Here is a 20,106-nt window from a genome sequence, read left to right on the forward strand (position 1 = left end):
ACTTTTATAGGTTTAACTGTTTCTATAGACCTTCTTGAGGCCCAATAAACTAGATCTAAGCCTCTCTATATATACGTCCTCAGGCATCTTCTTGCTGAAGTTAAAGGATCAGCAACAGATGCACTGCAGATATACAGTAGGTTGCACGAAAGAGAAAATTAAGAACAGTCTCTGTAGTGGAGGTTGAGTGCTGGTTTGAGTAAGACCTTTACAGATTTTGGAAGCACCCAAGTGTAACAGCCATGATAGGTATGATGTGTAAGTATCCCAGCCAACCAGCCTTTCCCCATTAGCTGGTGCCAACATTGCATCAGAGTGGAGTTGAGCGCTCATTGGATACTTTATTTGTTAAATGGATTATTATATCAAAAGTAAAGACGGATAGTGGAACTATGTTTTGATGGTCTTGATCGACATCACCAAAACACGCTTAGCTCTGTTTGACACAGAGTTTCCATGACATCAGTCTGTGTATATATGCGCATATGTACATATGGGGGAATGTTCCGCACTTTGGCTTTCATAATCATTCCAAATCAATCTCATTCTAATGAAAAGTGCCTTGCTCTTGTCGAAGCATTGCCCCAGCTGTTTTTTCTTTTCTTTTAATTTGATTTCAGGATGGTTTGGGCTTGTATTAGCCCTTGAGCTGCATAGATAAAAACTCAACTCTACTTCTACCCACCCAGTAAAAAGTTTTTTTTTCTTTTTGGTTAAACAAAAGAGACCACAGTGATTTTAATATACTGATTAAACTGTTAGTTAACCAATGAAAGCACCCTGCCATTAACTAAGTATAAGTATTATCACACCCAGCTACTTCATCTTGATAAATATTAACAAAGGACAACCTCTACTCTGTGTTTCAGTTTGCGTTGAATAGGTTTTCTTTCTTTAACCTAATGTTGTTGCATCAGAGCCAAAATGGTGATATGCTATCCTGTTAAAACATTGTGGTTTGTAGTGTCTGTACAAGCATGTAAGACGTTTTCGCACCCTTCATCTCGGGGTGCAGTGGTTTCAGATTTTTGTGTACGATTACTGTCTGAGAAAAAAAACGCGGCTTTACGTTTTTTACGGTTATTATTGTAGACATAAAAAAACACACATCAGCATTCAGGTTTATTTTTAACAACAATAAATAACTGAAAATACATTTTTGAAAAGTTGCTGCCTTTTAAAACAAATACAGCAGATTAGACAGACTCTTAAAATAGGGCCTGGGCACTATGTGAAACAAGTGGAATGTATGTACCCTCTTTTTCTTTCATCTTTCAATTTCTTTCCATTTCAACCATACTTACAGGTGAAATGTTTACCGCTACACATGTAGGCATTTTGCAGCCATAATGCGTATGCTTAGTTACGTTACTTGGGAGTCCCAAGATGGTGGCCCCGCGGCTTCAAAAGTCTCTGCCTATGGCCTCTCCAGCGGGCGGCCGTGGATGGCGGGGCTCGCGGGAACTCCCCGCCCTGCCGTGGACCGGAGTCCCAGGGTGGGGGAGGCCGGCCATTGGTCGGTGGTGACGGAGCGGCGGTGCAGCGACCGGTGTGCCGGTGGTTCCCGGCGATGGCAGCGACGGCCAAGAGGCCCGACCCACCTGGCCTCGGCTCCGCCACACTCACCGCCGCTTCGTTTCGGCCTCCCCTTTCCCCACGTCCACTCAACCTAGTCCAGGCCGCATAGCTATTTTTGCACCGCACGTGAGCGGAAATAACCGGTGTTGTTGAAAGGCTGCGGTTATTTAATCCTGATGTTAAAAAACCATGGTTAATCGTAAAACCGGTTCATTGCTGCACCCCTACCTTCATCCATCAACAGAAATTTGATCTCTCCTTCTGTTTAGAGGTCTAGTCTCAGGATCAACCACTTAACCTGGCATTAACCTCTGGAATTATTGTTGTTAAAATTAAAACTTGGAAAACTGTCAGGGAGATGTTTATGGGACAACAAATGCAAGCAGGAGTCTTTGGGGTAAAAACTGCATTGGCACACTAAATGGAAAAAATAGAACTGGATCTAGATGCTGCAGTTGTCTTTGTGTATACCTGGAAGACTAAAAATGGCCAATATGACAATCTCCTGGTTTTTCTGTTGTCCTGTCACAGAGCTGTTTTAAAATATATATATATATTCTGTGTGTTAACATTTGTACGCTGCTCTCGTTAAGCAGGTTTCTTCCTGTCAACTTTTACAATTAAATTAAGGTAATTGAGAGATGAGTGACTGGAAAATAAATTAAATTCCGAAAACTCTTTGAACGATACAAATTAAAAGGAGAATGATATGTGATCTTTCGTACTTGTTAAATCTTTGGTGTAAGGAACCTACGATAAAGGCTCTTTAGCAATTTCTACTTTAAAGCTCACCCTACTTTTTGGCAATGTGATATTATTGGAAAACAACTCAATGTTTAAATTATGGTACAGCATTTAATGACAGAGGATAATTCAAATATTGTAGATCCCCCATGTCCTGAGGTTGTGTTGCTTCAATCTCATTAATCTGTGGACATGCAAATGGATCCTTTAATGTTCTGTTTGACTGACAGCTCCTTGCAGGTGTTTGAAGTAAAAGGTATTTCATTCATTTCTTAAAACAACTCAGAATGATGTCCTAATCAGAGGAATGTGGGATCAGTCAGCCCTAACATTGTAGAGAATATGCTGTAGGCCAGCAAACACTAACATTAAAACTACAGAGAATCAAAAATATTTGATGTCTTTAAGGTTTCAAGTATGTGGAGAAAACATCAGACTGTGGGAAAGGTATCTCAAGAAGTAACATTGACTTGCAATAGTAGTGAATAGTAGTGAAGTTCTTTAACATGAATTGGAATGGTGTGCGTGCGTGTGTGTGTGGAGAGATGGTGGGAATGCAAAGATCTAAAGCCAAACATCAAACAATTAATCACTCTACCAGTCACAACATGTCTTGTCCTGCCGTCTTCTGGCATTACCAGCAAAAACTATGCACGCACATCAGCTGCTCTCTCGCACCTTGTCCAGGTTTGCTTATTTTTCTTTTGTGTATATATTGATAATGCAAAATGTTTTTCATGAGCTTCCTTGCTTATCTCTCTATACCAGGACTAGAAAAGTGTTTTTCCCCAAAATATTTTTTAAATGTATTTTTTTCTCATTTGTTTATCTAAATATAGGTTCCCTGCTTTTTGGGGTGCAACCAGTGTTGGTGCCATTGCACCTTAACATCTATCTGCTTGTTTTTGGCAGCTGAGAAGCCGAGAACAGCAAAACATTCCTAATGATGCTTGTGTAGCAGTTTTTGCCTCAACTAAGAGTTGCATGCATGCTTGCTGTGCAGCTGGCAAGACAGACACACAGCATAGGATTTTTGTGGTGAGCACAGAACCTGCATAACGCTATAAGCACAGCACAGCTATAAGTGAATATCGGGTTCCTTTGAGCAGTCATTCCAGGGTGCACTAGGTTTTGCTTCAGGCAGTTTCTCAGTAGGAGAGATGAGAGGCAGGCCAGAGTCATCAATCGCTGTCACTGAGGGTAGCTCAGATCAGCCTCTCAGGTTATGACTTCCTTGTCATGTATGAGTTGTGACCATAGGTTATTAACTGAATATGAGCTGAAGGATTCCATACTCACAGTTCTGTTAACAGGTGCAGTCGGTGGAACGCTCTTGGCTGGATCTCGCTGATGTTATTCATACTTAGATCCCTGAAGAGAGGAGAGAGAGAAACAACAGAATCAAAGTATCAATCAATGTACAGGCTACCTTATCGATGGGCTTTGAAGAATGTCAAGCCATGTAAATTATATGCTGAGGTGCTGTATTTCATATGGTAATCAATCATCCATAGTAGGGAGTAGAACACAGAGAGGATGAGAGAGTCGGTAGATGTTAAAAGAGGAGGAGGAGGAGAGGAAAATGTAGTAACATTTCCCCCAGTGAATTTTTGTTGGGCAGCTAATTTCCTCCTCTTCCCAATGAGTCTTTCTCTTTTCCAGATGTCTCACACTAACTTTCCTGTGATCTGACCCCTCGGTCTCTTTTCATACCTAGCTTCGTCGTCCCTTTCCCCCTCCTCGTGAAACGATATCATTCCACCTTTCTGCTCATTGCAATAAGGTAGACACTCTCCATCTCTCGGGATCTTTGACACTTTCACCGAATGTTTGTTGGGGGTGAATGTTGACGCAGGTGAGGTCACAGAGGTTAAGGAGGGAGGGTGCTCAGATCCTTCAGTGCAACAGTTTGAAATTATACAGTGACAACTTCTATGTCAGCCTGTGGATGAAAGCACATCTAACCTTGTGCCTCAGTTTTTTGACAAACACCATGCACAATGGGGTTACGTCACCCCTATTCTTTGCCTTTACAGTCCACATGCTTGGGTCTTCAAGACGGAGACCCGTACTATGAGTGTTTCTTTGTGCCATGATACTTTGCTCATGAAGCCGGACCACCAGGCAAGCAAGTGTAAACTGTGCTCATGAAAGTTTTGACTTAGCTGTTTCGTTGTCAAATGTCAAGTGAGCCAAACTTGGCTTGAATTGATTGATCCGCTGGTATGATCTATGTATTCAGCTTCAGATGACTCGAGTGTGGAAAAAACACTGCATGGCAATATTTTTTTTCCTGACATATATTTAACTGTTCTGACACCTTCTCAAAGATAAAAGCTAATATGAAGCAGTCTGTTCCACGCTCCGCACTCACTTTTTTTTCTTTCCATATGATGAGCTTGCAACATTTTGCATATCCTTTTGCCAAGGGATGTGTTATATTTGTAATTAAGTAGCCTTTTTATAGCTCCACTGACATTTAATATGTTCCTTTTGAACCCCCAAGGGTCGAAGTGCAGAATAGAGCTCAGAGGGGTTCAATGTGTCAGTCAAGGACACTTGTATTGGGTGCCTTCAGCCAGCGTTAAGAGGAAAAGTAGCTGTTTCATTAATGACATTGCGCCACACTGCAAGATCGGCCATTCATCTTCCAATTGCAATTATTACAATACCATTACAACACTCAATTTAGCTGTTACTTATGTTCTAATGAGTCTCTGAATTGTGTGAATATCCTGGAATGGCATCATAGGCTTGTGCTGACAGCTCAGAGTGCAAATGCATATTGACATGCTGGGGCAATATACCATAAAAGGTAGCAAAGGGCCTATTAAAAAAAAAAAGTGGAAGACTGCTAGCCTCTTCAAACGACAGGATTACAAATTACATTAGAAGTGTTTTTCATCTTTCAGATGGCAACAACATGCTCTAAAATTCACTGATTATAAAAACAGTTAAGTGTAATGGGGCATATAGAAAATGTGATCAAATTCAATTGTAATATATGGGTAATAAGTTTAAATCTTGTTTCAATCTCTCCCATCTGGAGGCTGAGCTCCATCAGGTCCAAAATCTCACGCCACAAGTGTTTCTTCTCCTCTGTAGTCGGTTTTATCCGCAATTGACTTGTTTAAAATAGCATTTCGAATTACTTCTACTGCTTTCTAATTTAGTTCTTTACAAGCTTGCCAGACAGGCAACGTGGGACTCCCCTTGCAATAACAACGCACTGATAATGTAATGCTTTTAATATGCTACATTTTTGTCCTGTGGGCTTTTTTTTCTGTAAAGCTCTACTCAGTGATTTGAAAATGATTGCAACAAAGTAAACATGTTCTTCATTTAAGACATGGTTAACTGAAGTGGCAATGACGAGCAATAACAACATGACTGGTTGTGATATTATAAATGGCATAGAAAGCAGACGTTCCCCTCCGTACACCAACACACGTTAATCCTAACATCTATCAATATATTTGCTACAATGTTTAAAAGGCATTGTTAGCGTAAAGCAATAACCATACAACATGTATAGACTTCACTCATCTTCTGATGATGCGCCTACAGATGAAGACAACTTTCCATTATCTGGTCCTGATTAAAGAAACCATAAACAAAGTCCAGAGCAGCGACTTTGCTCAGACAGAATAAACAAGCTGCAATAGAGAAAATGTATTAAGATAAAGTCAAACGGTGAGTCATGGGGAAAGGTTGAGTGTGGCTCAGTTTGGTTCTGCTCTCCAACGAACTCGCTGGGAAGCCGGAGAGAGACAGAGAGACATTTCTCCTCTGCAGGCCAAGGCCTCTGCTGACAACTTGACGTATCGTTGGAAGGCGCTGTGCTATGGCTTGTTTTTAAAATCAAATAACAGCTGTGGCTTTTTTAAACCATGATAATTATGATTGATGACTACCACATGTGCATTGTGTCGGCTGGCGCTGTGACGTGCAGATATTTTCAGCGCGCGTAAACGGCTACAACAGAAAATGAGAAAGTGAGAGCTTTTTTATATTTTGCAGCCTCTGCAGTGTATATGTGAAGTTTTACAATTCGAACTGAGGTTTCTCTATTCCAATTTTATGAGATCCTTGTGTGTGACTCGGTGTGTATGTCAGCATCTTGTGTCTTGTTGGTGGCTGGGGTGTGTGTGGTGAGATGTTTGTTAGTCATTTTCACACCCCTTATTGTTTTCCACTAAGCTTGCAGAAGCGGTGGGTATAATTTACGGTTAAAGTCCACCACATCATACATGGAAAAATATTGCTATGTGGGTCTGTGTGTGTTTTAAACACACAGGATGTCAAAACTTTCTGTTATACAGTATTCTATGTGTGCATATCTTCGTCAACTGCTTTTACTTACATATTTATTCTAAAAAAAATACACTTAAAACATTGCACCTACTAACTCATGGGGCCGGGCTACCATTTTAAGGTGTTTTTACCTTCACAAGGGTGCACATTTTTGAGAATGTGATGCATGTTTACCAATTCCTATTTACTAGTGACAAGCTACATACATGTATTTGATTTCATTACATGTAAAAAAGCAAAATAATAAACCATGATCATAATGTCTTCATCTACTTATCGAGTTGTGAACCGATCTGGATTTCTTTTTGTAGCTCTCTTTCACAGGAAGTCTGATGGGTAAGGCTTTTACTCTTTGCTCCACTTCCTCTGATGGCCACTGCATGGTTTCCATCAGCAGCCATGATGTGCACACAAATGATTAGATCCATCACTCCAAATCTGTCAGCTGATACAGTTCAGTCGCGTGCTGTCTTAACAGGCTACTTGCACTTTATCAGCACTTCTGATCTGTAGCTGACGGCTATGCACCGAACCTGATGGCCCCCTTACGCTGATGAATCATTCAGTTTAATTATTATTCCATCCAAGAATGCAATATTAATTAGAGTGCTGTGTTTTGAGTAGTGCTGGAACATACTATGCATTTTTGCAAATAAATCAACAGGGCTTAGTTCACCGTGGACAAAAGGATTGTTTTGTGGTTTCCTAATTTTTCTTCAGAATTCTCACACATTCGCTGCCTTTTCCTGCACAGAGCATCATACAAAAAAGTATTTATTCCTATAGAGCAGAGGTACACGGGTATTTCAGCCCTTCAGATCTCTGCTTAATGCTGAATGATGCCTTAAAGACAAGGAGATACTTGCTCATCCCGTCACAAACTGTTAAATGACTGGCAAAAATCTGTTATTTTATGTCTCCCTGTTTAAGTAATGGCTCAGTCCAATAGTACAGTAAATGAGGACGCATGATGCACTCCATCTGTTCTGATGTTCAGATCAACTGTCATCTGATATACAATATTGTTCGGTCTGTATGTACATGTGTGTGCGCATGTATGTGTTCAAGAGTACGTATGAGGCAAGACAGGCGGTGGATATTTGGAGACTTTATGAAGTGATTTATTGGGTAACCATGGCAAGGTGTTTGTCTTAAGAACAACATTTCCATTCATCCCCCTGGGCTCTCTGTCTCTTTATCTTGTGTCACTCTGGCACCCTCGCTCCTGATCAGTGCTTCAAATTTCAGACAGAGCATGGCGTTACATCGACCTGTTGTTACAATAGTGTGATTCATCATATTTCCTTTTAGCCGTCAGCAGAACCACTGAAGTTTGTTATCAACCCCGTGATCAAAGGCCCCTCTGTGTTCGGGTGTGAATGTGCCCATAGCTCCTTTGTGGACAATTTCAAGCTGGTGGCATTCCTTAACAAGCGTGATGATTTAGCGCAACAAAACAGCTGGCCACGCCATATGAAACACAGCCACGCTCATGCTCAGGTTCACCTGAACTACATCCACCAGCACTACAATCAGGAGCCACGTTGGCATCTTGTAGGGTGCAGGACAGACCACCCTGGTGGGTGAATATGTTCCCAGATGGGTTTAGCAGGCAGGTGTTTGTGTCTTGCATCAGTCTTGAAATGTATCAGACAGACAGACACGTACTTTAAAGAATACATTTTCTCAAAGAATAAACATGGACGGTTTAGATATTATGGTCAAATGTATTGATGATATTACCATATAATCTTAAAAATCAAGGAAATAAATTGGCTCGATCAGGTTGAGCATGCATCTTTGCATACATATTTGCATACATATTTGCACATACAATCAGTTGTTCATCTTAAGGATGACAGCATTATCTAATTTGGGGATTTTAGTAAGTGCTCCGAGGCAATCTTCGGTCATTATTGCAAATTAGTTGTTTTTCTGTTGCCTTTGATGTGAATTGGTAAGCGAACAAGGGATTTGTATCTGTTGATATGCTACAATTAAAACCAACACACGTCGTAATTATAATAGTTTAGTTCACAAGGACTTGATTTTAGGATTACAGGTATGGCTTATAGATAGTGATGGTTGGTGGAGAAATGTTTCCTTAGCACTATTGATGTGCCCTAGAACAAGGCACAGATCCACCAAGCCTTTCACTTGCTTGCATGTAAATGAATTGAAAACAACATGCCAACAAAATGTATAATGAGTAAAGTAAAGTAAAGTAAAATTTTAAATAGTCAAAATTGCTTCTTCTTTTTTTACATGCAATATCAATTGTGACAATGCTCTTGGCATTCACACAAATATGCATGTTGCCCTTGGGAAGGATATTTTTTCATGACTCACACTTTTACAAAATTACCTAATACAATTTTAAAATCCACCCCCTCAAGTCTTGATCTTCTTTATTTCACTTAACATCCCAGCAAATCAATTACCCCCTTGTTCAGGCGTAGTCCCTCAGCCAACAAACAGCTAATAATGGCTGTAAGATTTGTTTCTTTCAAGGCAGCTTATCTGCATGGGCCATATCGAAGTCTGGTCAAAAGCAACAACTAGATCCCTGCCTACAGGGCCTGAGTTCTGTATTTGCACTACTTTGAGCCGCACCTTGGCTGTCTTTTACTGCCACTATGACAGTCAGGTCTTCTGTTGCATTCAGCCTGTCTGATCCTCTCTGCTTACCTCTTTAACACAGGCAAAGCCACAATGAAAGAGGATCTTTTATCCCACGTAATGTGGCTGCTAGTCGATGCTAGGGCGCTGCCTTTAATGGGGCCTAAATGGTTTGTATGTGTGAGAGTGAAGTCTGGGTGTTTACCTTCAACATTTTTTTTTGATTAGACCAACTACTTTAGCTTTTAGTTCTTCTCATGGTCACACAACTTTGCACGCACGCGCAACCATTCATAAAGAGTGCAGGAAGAAGGCTACAATGCTCTAATGATGTTTTCTTTCTCCCATTTTCTTTTTCTTCTACACTTCCTGGGAGGGGTACGTTGCCCTTTGTGTCAGAAGGAACTCTTTATCAGGCCTTCTCTTATTCTCTTCTGTCTCTCATTCATGGGCCACAAAGAGCAGGGGAGAGGGTGAGGAAGTCATTCACCTGGACAAGAATGTCCACAGGGACGACTTGGATACAAAAGAGCACAGGAAACAGATAGGGAGGAAGAAAGAAAAAGAGATAACGCAGAAAGGGGAGATTGTAGTATTGGGGAGAGTGACAGCCGGATGTCCGGGTGGAGAAAGCGGCTGTTTAGTCTGGGGTCATGTCATGGGAAACCCGTTCATGCCCTGTGGGAAGTCTTCATAGACTGGTATACTGCGCACAGGGCACATACACACTTTTATGTCCGCGTCTTGTCCTCCCACACATAAGACAGAGGGGAGAGGGGGTGAAAGGTCAAGCACTTCAGTAATGGAACAGGAGGTGTTGGAACAGTGTGAGCGACATGACATACAACTGCCTCCGACTTGTGGACAGGACTGACAGGCAGCTGTTGTGGGTCGACAAATAGAGCCTTCATAGTTCATTAATATTTTCATGGTATTTACGTGACATATACTATATACCATTCATCTCTTTTTTCTGTCTTTGTAAATCAAAGCTATGCCTCATAAGGCTCATTAGCCCATGCTTCCGAGAATATGTTGCCTTCAAGGCTAGTATCCTACAATTACAATTCCGCTACTTGTGCAAAGATCCCAAAAGGTTATCCCTGATTGGTGTTTTTTTCCCCAGCGTATGATGCAGATCCCCAGGGGTGATTTGTGTGATGAAACCTGATTATGTGTTGGTGTTGGGTTTTTATGGTTTCCTTTGGTTGAATGGCAGAAACAGGAGGACACTGGATCTCGTTTGAAATCCACTTCTGTCTTACTGCTACATTAACGCTGCCTTCACAGATCCGCTTCTCTGTTCCATTTAGAGTATGAAACAGTGGCCACAGATAACATCTAGAATTAAATCAATTCTTAACCCATACTAATGAAGACATGTGGCTGCTGTCATTTTAAATATATTTAGTTTGGCCCTGTGCCATGCATGAAAAAGCACCAATTTTATTTTTTCTTCCTCCTTGTTTGACATTTAAATCTCTTTACAGTGGCATAATTCCCAGCTGATGGAAAACACAAATGTGGCGTACGCTTTGTGTTGCCACTGTGATCTGATTGCATAGGTACTCCTATATTTTTCACTCTTAGCGTCCAATTTTACCCTTGAATATAATCATTTTATCCCATTATGAAGAGTCTCGTCAACCTTTTGTTTTGTACGTACCATTCCTCACTTGATATCCATTCGCATGCGTATTACATTCAGTTTTCAAAGTAAAGATGTGTTATAACAACGAAAAGATGAAACCTAGACAGCGTATGTAAGACGTCCTATATGTGGTTAGTGTGGTTTGTGGGAGCCATATTCAATATATTGTCTTCCTTGTTCAATGTGTCTATATAAATCTTTTGCATGAGTAAGCTAAACAATTTGGGGATTTGTAGGAGCATACAAGTTTGTGGTTATAGTTTCCCTCTTGTTCTTTACAGTTCAACAGATAAAATGGCCATAAAATCCATTCGATATGCTATCCAACCTAAATACCATATACGGGAGTTAAAATAGGCAGTTGTACACTTTACAGGTGTATTTGTTGTTTATCCGTGTATGTAGGGCAGTTTATTGCATTGCTGGAGAACACAATGGCATCTCTGTAGTAGGAAAGGGAGAACTACAGTTCATGCAAGCACTCACACGCGCAAACATTCCCATGAATTCCCAGGCCTAGAAAGGGGCAGAATTGGAATCTGGGCCACGTAGGCCTTCTGAATTCTCTCGGTTGGAGGCACCCCTCATCCTCACGTCACAGGCAGCACATTCCAAGCCCCCTTATCATACATGCGTCACGCTACTGTGCCTCTAAACATAGACATTTACTGTTTAGGATGTCATCTAACAAAATTTACATCCATCCACCATTTCCTTTTTCATGTGATGTCATCGGAAATCTTATTGACATATGATATACAAAAGTGAGTCAAAGTCCAAAAGAGAACTGTTTAAAAAAAATGTCATAGGTCCTCCAAGGCTCAGGTGCATACACAATCAGATCACGTAATTGACCTCCCTGATCCACATCCTCACTCAAGTTCCCCTTCAAGATGCCATGTTTTGCGATTGAGATCATTTTTTCCACAGAGCACACTGGGGCTACTGTCTCTTCTCTGCTTACCACTCCCCTGGAGAAATGTTATTGTGTCCATTGTGTGTCTACCTGCCGTCTGTCCCCGAGAGACATTTAAGAGCTTCCCAGGTTGATGTCAGGAAACCACAAGCCGGAACACTAACTGCCAACTCCTTTCCAACACCCCTCAGGCACAAATATCAATTTTCTATCCGACGGAAGTGGCCGTCATGTTCTCTGTGGGAATCTATAGAAGATAGATGAGGAATTACTCGTAACACATCAGGCAGATTCTTCTGCTTTTACAGGAAGGAGGCAACAAAAGAAATACAGGGAAAGATAACATTGCTAAGCCTTCTTTGTGATGGCATGTGTTACCGTCTAGGCTTTTTGAAATCAGAGGCGCATTATCCTTTCCTATCTGATCGTAGGCTTGCTGTCAATGTAACCCCTCTGTACAGGGCTAAAATTGTTAACGCCTTTTGACTGTATGTAGACCGTGTTTATGTGTTTTTACGGTAAAAACAAAAAACCTTCAGCTTTTTTCACCTGCTTCAAGTACTGTATCTATAAAGGCTAGCCATATGTCTTGTAAATAGAAGCGGTAAACAAAGAAAAGTATTTGGGTGAGCGCAAGGAGGCTTATAAGTAAGGAAAGAGGCTACTATACGCAGTTGTCTGGAGCCAGGGATACTGATGCTGGGGCTGATAGCAAGACAAATGGTCCTCTGCTGACAGTTTACAAAAAACACAGACAAAGATGCTTCTTTCTTCCTTTTTTTTTTTCTTCAATTCTTTTTTTTTTTTTTTTTTTTTTTTTTGTCTTCTACCTCAAACAATTCACCCCCATTCACCTCTGTGTCTGTCTGTTGCTTGCTCTCTTATTTTTTTCTGCCTGTCTCAGACATAATGTTTACAGTGTGACCCCGGCCACTCATGATAGGAATCATTCCATCAAGATAATAGCTAAATGACACGCACACGACAGTTTCATTTACTGCCACAACACAGGAGGATGTTGTCTATGTACAGGAGTGAATGTGCGTGTGTGTGAATAAGTGACTCTTTGGGAGATTTCAAATGGTCTACAGTAATTTTCACCTCTCTTCTGCTCAGGTTTTTCCTCTTCATCCTCCTGTTCATTTTATAGTCCTGCTTCATTTCAACTGGCTGGAAAACATAATTCCCTCAGCAGTCTGGGTGGTCTTCACATTCGCTTGCATGTACGCTCGCACACACACTATGTTTTTCATCTGTCTGGTACTGTACTAGCTGCAGTTTCCATTAGAAGTTCGCCACTGGCAAAAAAGAAAAAAAAAGAGTCACCTAATCATTGCTCAATTTCAGTCGCAGACAGCCTCCGACATAGTTACAAATGCACTCAATTCATGGGGAACACGTTCTATTTTCTGCAGACAATCCTTAGAGAAGTGACACTTTGAATCCTCAAACCTCCTCTTATTTCTTTTTCATCTTAGCATAAAGCTATTTATTGTCTGATGTGTGTCTTGTACACATCTTCAAGCGTCACACACATTTGAGCACACGCAAGTAGACGCACACCCCGAGGCTCGCTCCTCTCATCTAATATCAAAGAACCTTTTCGCGTCTCACATGACAGCTCATTTCATCCAACGCCCCAAGAAACGAATTTCCTCAGAGATCTCTGCACCCTCTGCTCAGATTTGCACACAGCGCTATTCAGATGCCTCTCCAGAGTCTAGCTGCATAATAGGATACTGAGCTGATTATAATTAAATCGCGCATCTACCTGTTTACCGAGGGCTCGGCCAAGTGTGCAAATAAACACCAGGAAATAAGACGAGGCATTCATAGCTTGATTGGCCTCCTACATTTGTGCGCACTTTGAAGCGCTCTCTGATGACATGGCTGGATGATGTCATACAATTTCACAACCTCATGTGGATCAGGTTTGTAATGTGGACTGTTCCCAAGCAAATCTTTGTGACCTGCAGATTTGCACTCTGTGCCGGGAGGCTGATCCAAACTCCACAGAGTTAGACAGAGCTCACTTGTCACTCTTGTAATTTTTCATAGTTCAGGGCAAAATGAAAAACTATACTGTGTTCTGTCTACTGTGTGTGCGTATGTGTGAGAGCGAGCGAGTGTGTGTGTTTGCATAGAGTTAAGGTGGAGAGTATGTTTTGCTTGAGTTGTTTGATGTTAATTGCCAAAGCGAAATTGCAATCTGTGAATCTTGTGTGCATGATCACTTAGTAGCGTGGCATGCTCCCACTGTCCCCACGTTGCCAATCTTCATGCTTTACTGTGCTCCTCCTGTAGTAAGCATGTGTTTTGGTGTGACTGTGTGTGGGCGTTTGCGGTTGGTCGCAGAGTTTATTTATCTTGTTCTAAATCACCCTTCAAACTCACTAATTGGTCCAGTTCCAATGTTAGGTAATGAAGGGAAATGAACAATTACTCTCATGTTTGTAGCGAATGATCTGCGTTTAGGGGGTGTATCTGTGTATGCGTGTGCGGTTACGGGCATTGAGGAAAGAGTACTACACAGAAGGAGTCTCAGGTCATCGCTTGTGCGTGTGTTTGTGGGTGTGCCTTACTGAGCGATTCCTGGATAGATCTGACCCTGTGGATTTCCAGCGTACATAAGAAATGTGGAAATTGGATGCAACCATCACAGATGTGGACTCGAGCATCATTCATTCAGAGTTATCCATTGTATTCTGCCTTTTTTATGACACCAACTTTTGATCTTCCCTTAGCCGTTGGAATTCCATCTCCCCCACCACTGTAAAACTTGCACATCCCCGTGTGAGTAACTGCTCCATCACAGTTTCCTGGATTTTACTTCAGTCACCTCGATATCAGTTATCAAGACATGCCTCTAATCTGTCCTCAGAGGCCTGTGTAGAAAAGCAATTTGAAAGGTCTGGCAGCTTTGTAAGAAAGTCTTTCACATTCTGTATATTGTCTCTGCTCTCACTTTGACACTCCTTGAGGGAAGCGGCTGCTTTGCCTGCTCATAGTCATAATGTTCAGTTATATTTACATTAAGCATGATGTCAGATTTTTAGAAATGAATGAATGAATGAGCTTTTCCACGTTTTCCTAATGAGTCATTAATCTCTTCACCAAAAAGACGCAGTATATTATTCATGAAAACATAGCAGCTCATTCATCAACAACATCAAAGTGCTAATCAAATGTCAAACACATTTAGCCAACTGAGCCTGTGGTTTAAACTCCTATGCAATACTATATAAATTAGACAGAGTAATCATGCATCGCTGGCATCGGGGCAAAACCTTGTAAGTCACAATTTGGAAAATTTTATATTTAAAAAAAAAAATCTATACTTTTGGTTAGTCCGCACGTGGGTGTCATTTTTATGAATTACTGACCAATCTAAAGTGTTGAAAATGGCTTGTTCTCTTTGATGATGCAATGTTAATGGTTGAAAAAACATGCTTTTGGGGTCTCCTGGAAAGTGACGATTTTAGAGGTTATTATTATGATTTTGGCCCAACGGCAGCGATATGCACTATCATGTGCAAACATGATATTAATCATCACACACACTTTGCCTCAACTGGTTCCGAGTTGGTGCTCTGAAACCTGACACTGAAAGAAGTGGTCCATTCATTCTTTCTTAGCAGTCAACACAAACAGACTCAACGTTTTTATCAACAAGCTGCTAACATTGCTGTTGTGGTCACACATGCAGCCGAGAGTTAGCCTTTCACACTGACATTTTCCCCATTTTTAAAACAGACAAATATGTTTCATTAAAAAGTGAAAACATTCAGGCTCAGCCAATAAACAGACCTAGGCAATGAAAACATGAGTCAGGAGGAGAAGATAACAGAGCAGTGCATTCTTTGCTAGCTTATGTTACTCACAGGTAAGTGGTGAGCGGGCTGAGGTTGGTTGGCACAGAAGATAGGCCCAACTCCGAGCAGTCTACCATGATGAAGATATTGTCTTGTTCACACTGGCATGGCAACGGGCACAGCGGTGCTGCTGCTCCTTGCCTGTCATGCATTCGGTCATAAGTCCAGACTCCAGGCGTAGACGCGCCTATTCTGTCGACCACGCATAGAAGAAGCAGCACGGGTAGCATGTTGGAGCGTCCACCTGTCTGCCTCTACACCTGCAATGACTCTCCAGGCGCGTGCTCACTTTCTTTTGGTCTGTCTGTCTGTTGTGGCAGGAAAACAGTCTCTGTGCTTCCTCTGTGTTTTTAAAATAATGAATCCTGATAAAAGATTGAAACCAAAATGTTTCTTCAGGAGCTATGCACTTGTTGCTGTCACAACTTCTTCATCTCGTCCATCCTCTCTTGTAGTCCCTACTTTATTTCCTTCCAATTTGCCCCTCTAGTTTCTCATCATGTATCCCCCCAAAACAAATGCACACTGTCTTCCCTTTTCTCTCTTGTAAATATATCTCACGCTTTCTGCCTCCCACTCCTTACCTATTGTAGGAGAGCATGAGTGGTGAATGAGCTCCTCTTATTGGCCCATAATTTAGGGATGGGCTGGAGCATCTCTAGGAAGTGGGAGGGGCCCCTGAGTCCTAAACTCTCCCCTCTCTTTCTCCCTTTCGTTGCCCTGTTTTATTTTGCTTGGAGGCTTAATGTGAAGAGAATGACTGTTTTGGTAAGGGACACGCAAGTGTTGGGGGCCGGGGGGGGGGTTAAAGTTTGGTGTGAGACAAGAAAGGGTCCTTATGATTGGAAGTGAGAGCGTTAATAGCTGGAGAAAAATGGGGAAAGTTTGGAAGGAGAGGAATGGAGGCAGGACAGTGTGTTTTGGCTGTTGTGTCAAAATTTAGATGAAAAGGATCTGAGTGTGACTGTTGGGAGGAAATTGCAATTCTGACACTTCAGCGGCACTCCGTCACTAGAAAGATCAGAATGTGGGGTCTCGTAAGTCACACCTTCTCAGGTTTCTGCTGCTGGATTGTTGGGGTCTTGGACTCACGGAGAGACCTCTCATGTGACAGCATGTGTGCAAACACAGAACATATTATTAGTGTAGTGTAGAGAGGAGTTGATTGAAAAGCATATGTACTGTACAGTGTATTTAAAAAGTCGACACAGTCCCCAAGCAAATGCAATTTTTGCGATATCTAAAAAAAAGACCAAGATAAATCATTTCAAAACTTTTATAAGCCATTAAAGTGGCTTAAACCCTGTACAACTCATTTGGACTGAGATAGTGTTGTGCAAGTGTGCACACCCTCGCACAGCTGGGGATGTGGCTGACTTCAAAATGTACCTGTCATGTTAAATAGAGTAAGCACACACAAGTGCCCAAATTAACCCATTTCAGATGTTCATTTAAAAAATTTTATTATTATTTTTTTTCTTCCTTGCCAAAGCCTGACATTTTTGTGTTAACACTGTTTGCTATTTTGAATTTTGCATGATTCCCTTCATGTTGTCTAAAGCCCCAGTTCCAGCTGATGAAAAAAAATGCCTTAAAGCATGATGCCGCTCCCACCATACTTCACTGTGGTTCTGATGTTCCTTTGATGATGAGCAATGTTGTTTGCTCCAAACACACCTTTTGGAATTATGCCCAAGAAGTTCAACCTAACACGTTGATTACCCTGATGTGTTTGAAAGTGATTAAATGATTTATCATCGTGTCATTTTTTTTTACATGACAAAAACCTGGTGTTTGAACAGGGGTGTGTAAACTTTGATATATTTTCCTTCTACGGTGCAACACGTACTGCTGTTCTGATCTTCAAACCTGCACAGCAAGTTGCATAATCAACGAACTAATGATGCATCCTACATTCTACGAAGCCCCTCAAGTGACATGGGGAAAAAACACATTTGAATTGTGTTTCTAATTTGGATGAGAAATGTCTCATTATGACGAGAAAGTTTTTCATTTGGATGAGAAAGTAGCCCGTTGCATGCTAGCATGGGAAACCCTATATCTACATTCTGGTTTGCATTTCAGATTGAAAATGACAGTGCAGGACCTACTTTGGTTGTATATTCACCTGGGACGTATTATAAGGACATTGCTGCTTTAGTTGCAAGTTGACACCATCTAAGAGACATTTAAAGCGTCTGAAGTCTTGTAGTCTGCTGAACATGCTACCACTTACGGGTAAAAATGTTTAACGCAGGTAAAGACGTTTCTCATCCTAACGAGAAATTTTTTCATTAGGACAGGAAGATATCTCGTCCTAAAGCATCCTTTTGTTTGTGTGATTCAGGAAAATTGGATTGGAAGAGAAGAAATTTACAATATTGCGCACATGCAAATGCATACATACATGCAAAACTACGTTGAGGAAAGTTTTTACAATTCTACTTCCAAATTTGCTGAGAAAGTAAGACCCAAACCTAAACAAAATGCACCAGATAATACTCAAAAGTAAAAAAAAAAAAAAAAAAAGTTTGTGCTAGTCATGGTTTTTCTATACCTCCAACCGATGTGTGCCACTCCATTTTTGTCTTTCTTTCTCTACCATTCTCCGGGGGCTCAATAGTTTCTCATTAATTAATTAACATTCCTATGTCACTGTGTTTTCTGAGGGACCTTTGTTATGGCCCCACAAAACCTCTTTCAGAGCTGTTCTTCACATAGTCTCTCTCATGCTCGCTCTCTCCCACTCGCTCTCTCGCTCTTTTCTTCCGCTTTGTAATGGAATGTCTGTTTTTGCTCCCTCTGTCTATTATCATTTTAAATATGTTGTGTGCTGTGGTATCAAGTCATGCTTTATGTGCGCTCTTTTACTGCAAAGCCCTTTGAGCAAATATTCTGACAGTTCAAAGGAAAGAGAGCCTTTGCATACACATGCAAACACACACAGTCCTTACCACTGGCGTGCACACACTTAAACTGCATCCACCTGCATGTTCACCCACTCCCTGCACTCTCCCCCTTTCCCCCTTCCTGTTCGCGGAGCTCTGTCATCTTTTAAACGTTATTTAGTTGTCTGGCCTAAGGGGATCTCTTTTTTTACACACGCTGTAAAGTCTGCATGTCTGGTCTTCTGCCCGCCTCAAGTCTTGCTTGTCTGCCTCGCTCTTATTTTAGCCCCGTTTCTTTCTTTTATGGTTGCTTTCACACCTGCCTGCTCAACGTTCTTTCAGTCAAACTTTGCTTCTACTGCTACTCTAAAACTCAGCCGATGTGGTGCAGTCGTGGAGCAGATCTAATAAAGTCTGCTATGGTGCTTTGTCACAATGTGTTATCTGAAAATGAGCTGACACAATTAGCAAATGACTGTATAATTAAGTATCATGAGTACAACAGATAAAATTATAGTTATGAGTTATCACGCAAAGTGTCTGTTCACATGCTGATGTTTGTATTTTAAACACATGCCACTTATTTCACTGTCTTCTGCATTTTCAACCCTGAGTCTAATCCTGAAAAAAAGTTAGTAGTGTTCATCGGTGAATAATGATATTCTCAAACCTATTACACCACATTAAAAAAAAAAAGTAGCACCAATATTAAAATATAGTGATTTATGAGGCCTGGGGTAGGTAGTGTCCATCAAAAACATGGCAGAGGTTTTACTCCTAAAGAGTCATTTAAAGTCCCAGTAACGGGAAAATAAAATGCCTTAACAAAAGTTGAGAGTGTTGTTGCCTGCCAAATCTGAACAAATAATATAAATCACCTGATATATAAAGTCTGGCTCCAAAATCATGAAAAATACGTACCCTCCTCACATTTTTTGATATTGTGTGCTTCTCCACTGAATGTGCTGAAAACAAGCCGGGTCTACCTTTATCTGTCATGTAAATATTTTTGAGGTGCTGTCTTGCCCGCTAGCTAGCGAGCCTACGTGCTTCCCAACGATGGATACTGCTAGGTTGTCTAATGCAGTAATCCCCAAACACCTGTCAGCGGCCCGGTCCCAGTGCGAGGGCATTTGGTACCAAATGTATTGCATATAAGTTAAGTTAAGTTAAGTTATAAGTTAATTATATCCATCCATCAATTTTCTTAACTGTTTATTCCTCACAAGGGTCGCGGGGGCGCTTGAGCCTATCCCAGCTGGCTTCGGGCAGGAGGCGGGGTACACCCTGGACTGATTGCCAGCCAATCCAGGGCACACACAGACGAACAACCATTCACACTCACAATCACACCTAGTGACAATTTAGAGTGTTTAATTAACCTGCCATGCAAGTCTTTGGAATGTAGGAGGAAACCGGATTACCCGGAGAAAACCCATACAGGCACGGGGAGAACATGCAAACTCCACAGTATGCATTCAGGTTTGTTTTTAGACGTATGTGCCTTAAACCCATGCACCAAAG

General features: G+C 41.3%; 1 protein-coding gene across 1 annotated transcript in view; it reads right to left on the reverse strand.

Moving 5' to 3' along the window:
- The window catches only part of lgr6 (leucine-rich repeat containing G protein-coupled receptor 6), a 33,129-nt gene extending 16,866 nt beyond the window's left edge, over nt 1–16,263 (reverse strand). Inside the window, exons 1-2 of the mRNA XM_086069357.1 lie at nt 15,704–16,263; nt 3,622–3,693 (exon numbers count right to left, since the gene is read on the reverse strand). Of these exons, the coding sequence (XP_085925483.1) occupies nt 3,622–3,693; nt 15,704–15,924 (293 nt within the window). The 5' untranslated portion in view covers nt 15,925–16,263. The remainder of the gene's footprint in view (nt 1–3,621; nt 3,694–15,703) is intronic.
- Between the last annotated feature and the right edge of the window lie 3,843 nt (nt 16,264–20,106).

This window comes from Leptonotus elevatus, chromosome 2, assembly GCF_054856555.1.
Source record: "Leptonotus elevatus isolate MCC_2025b chromosome 2, RoL_Lele_1.0, whole genome shotgun sequence".
In the NCBI taxonomy this organism is placed as follows: Eukaryota; Metazoa; Chordata; class Actinopteri; order Syngnathiformes; family Syngnathidae; genus Leptonotus; species Leptonotus elevatus.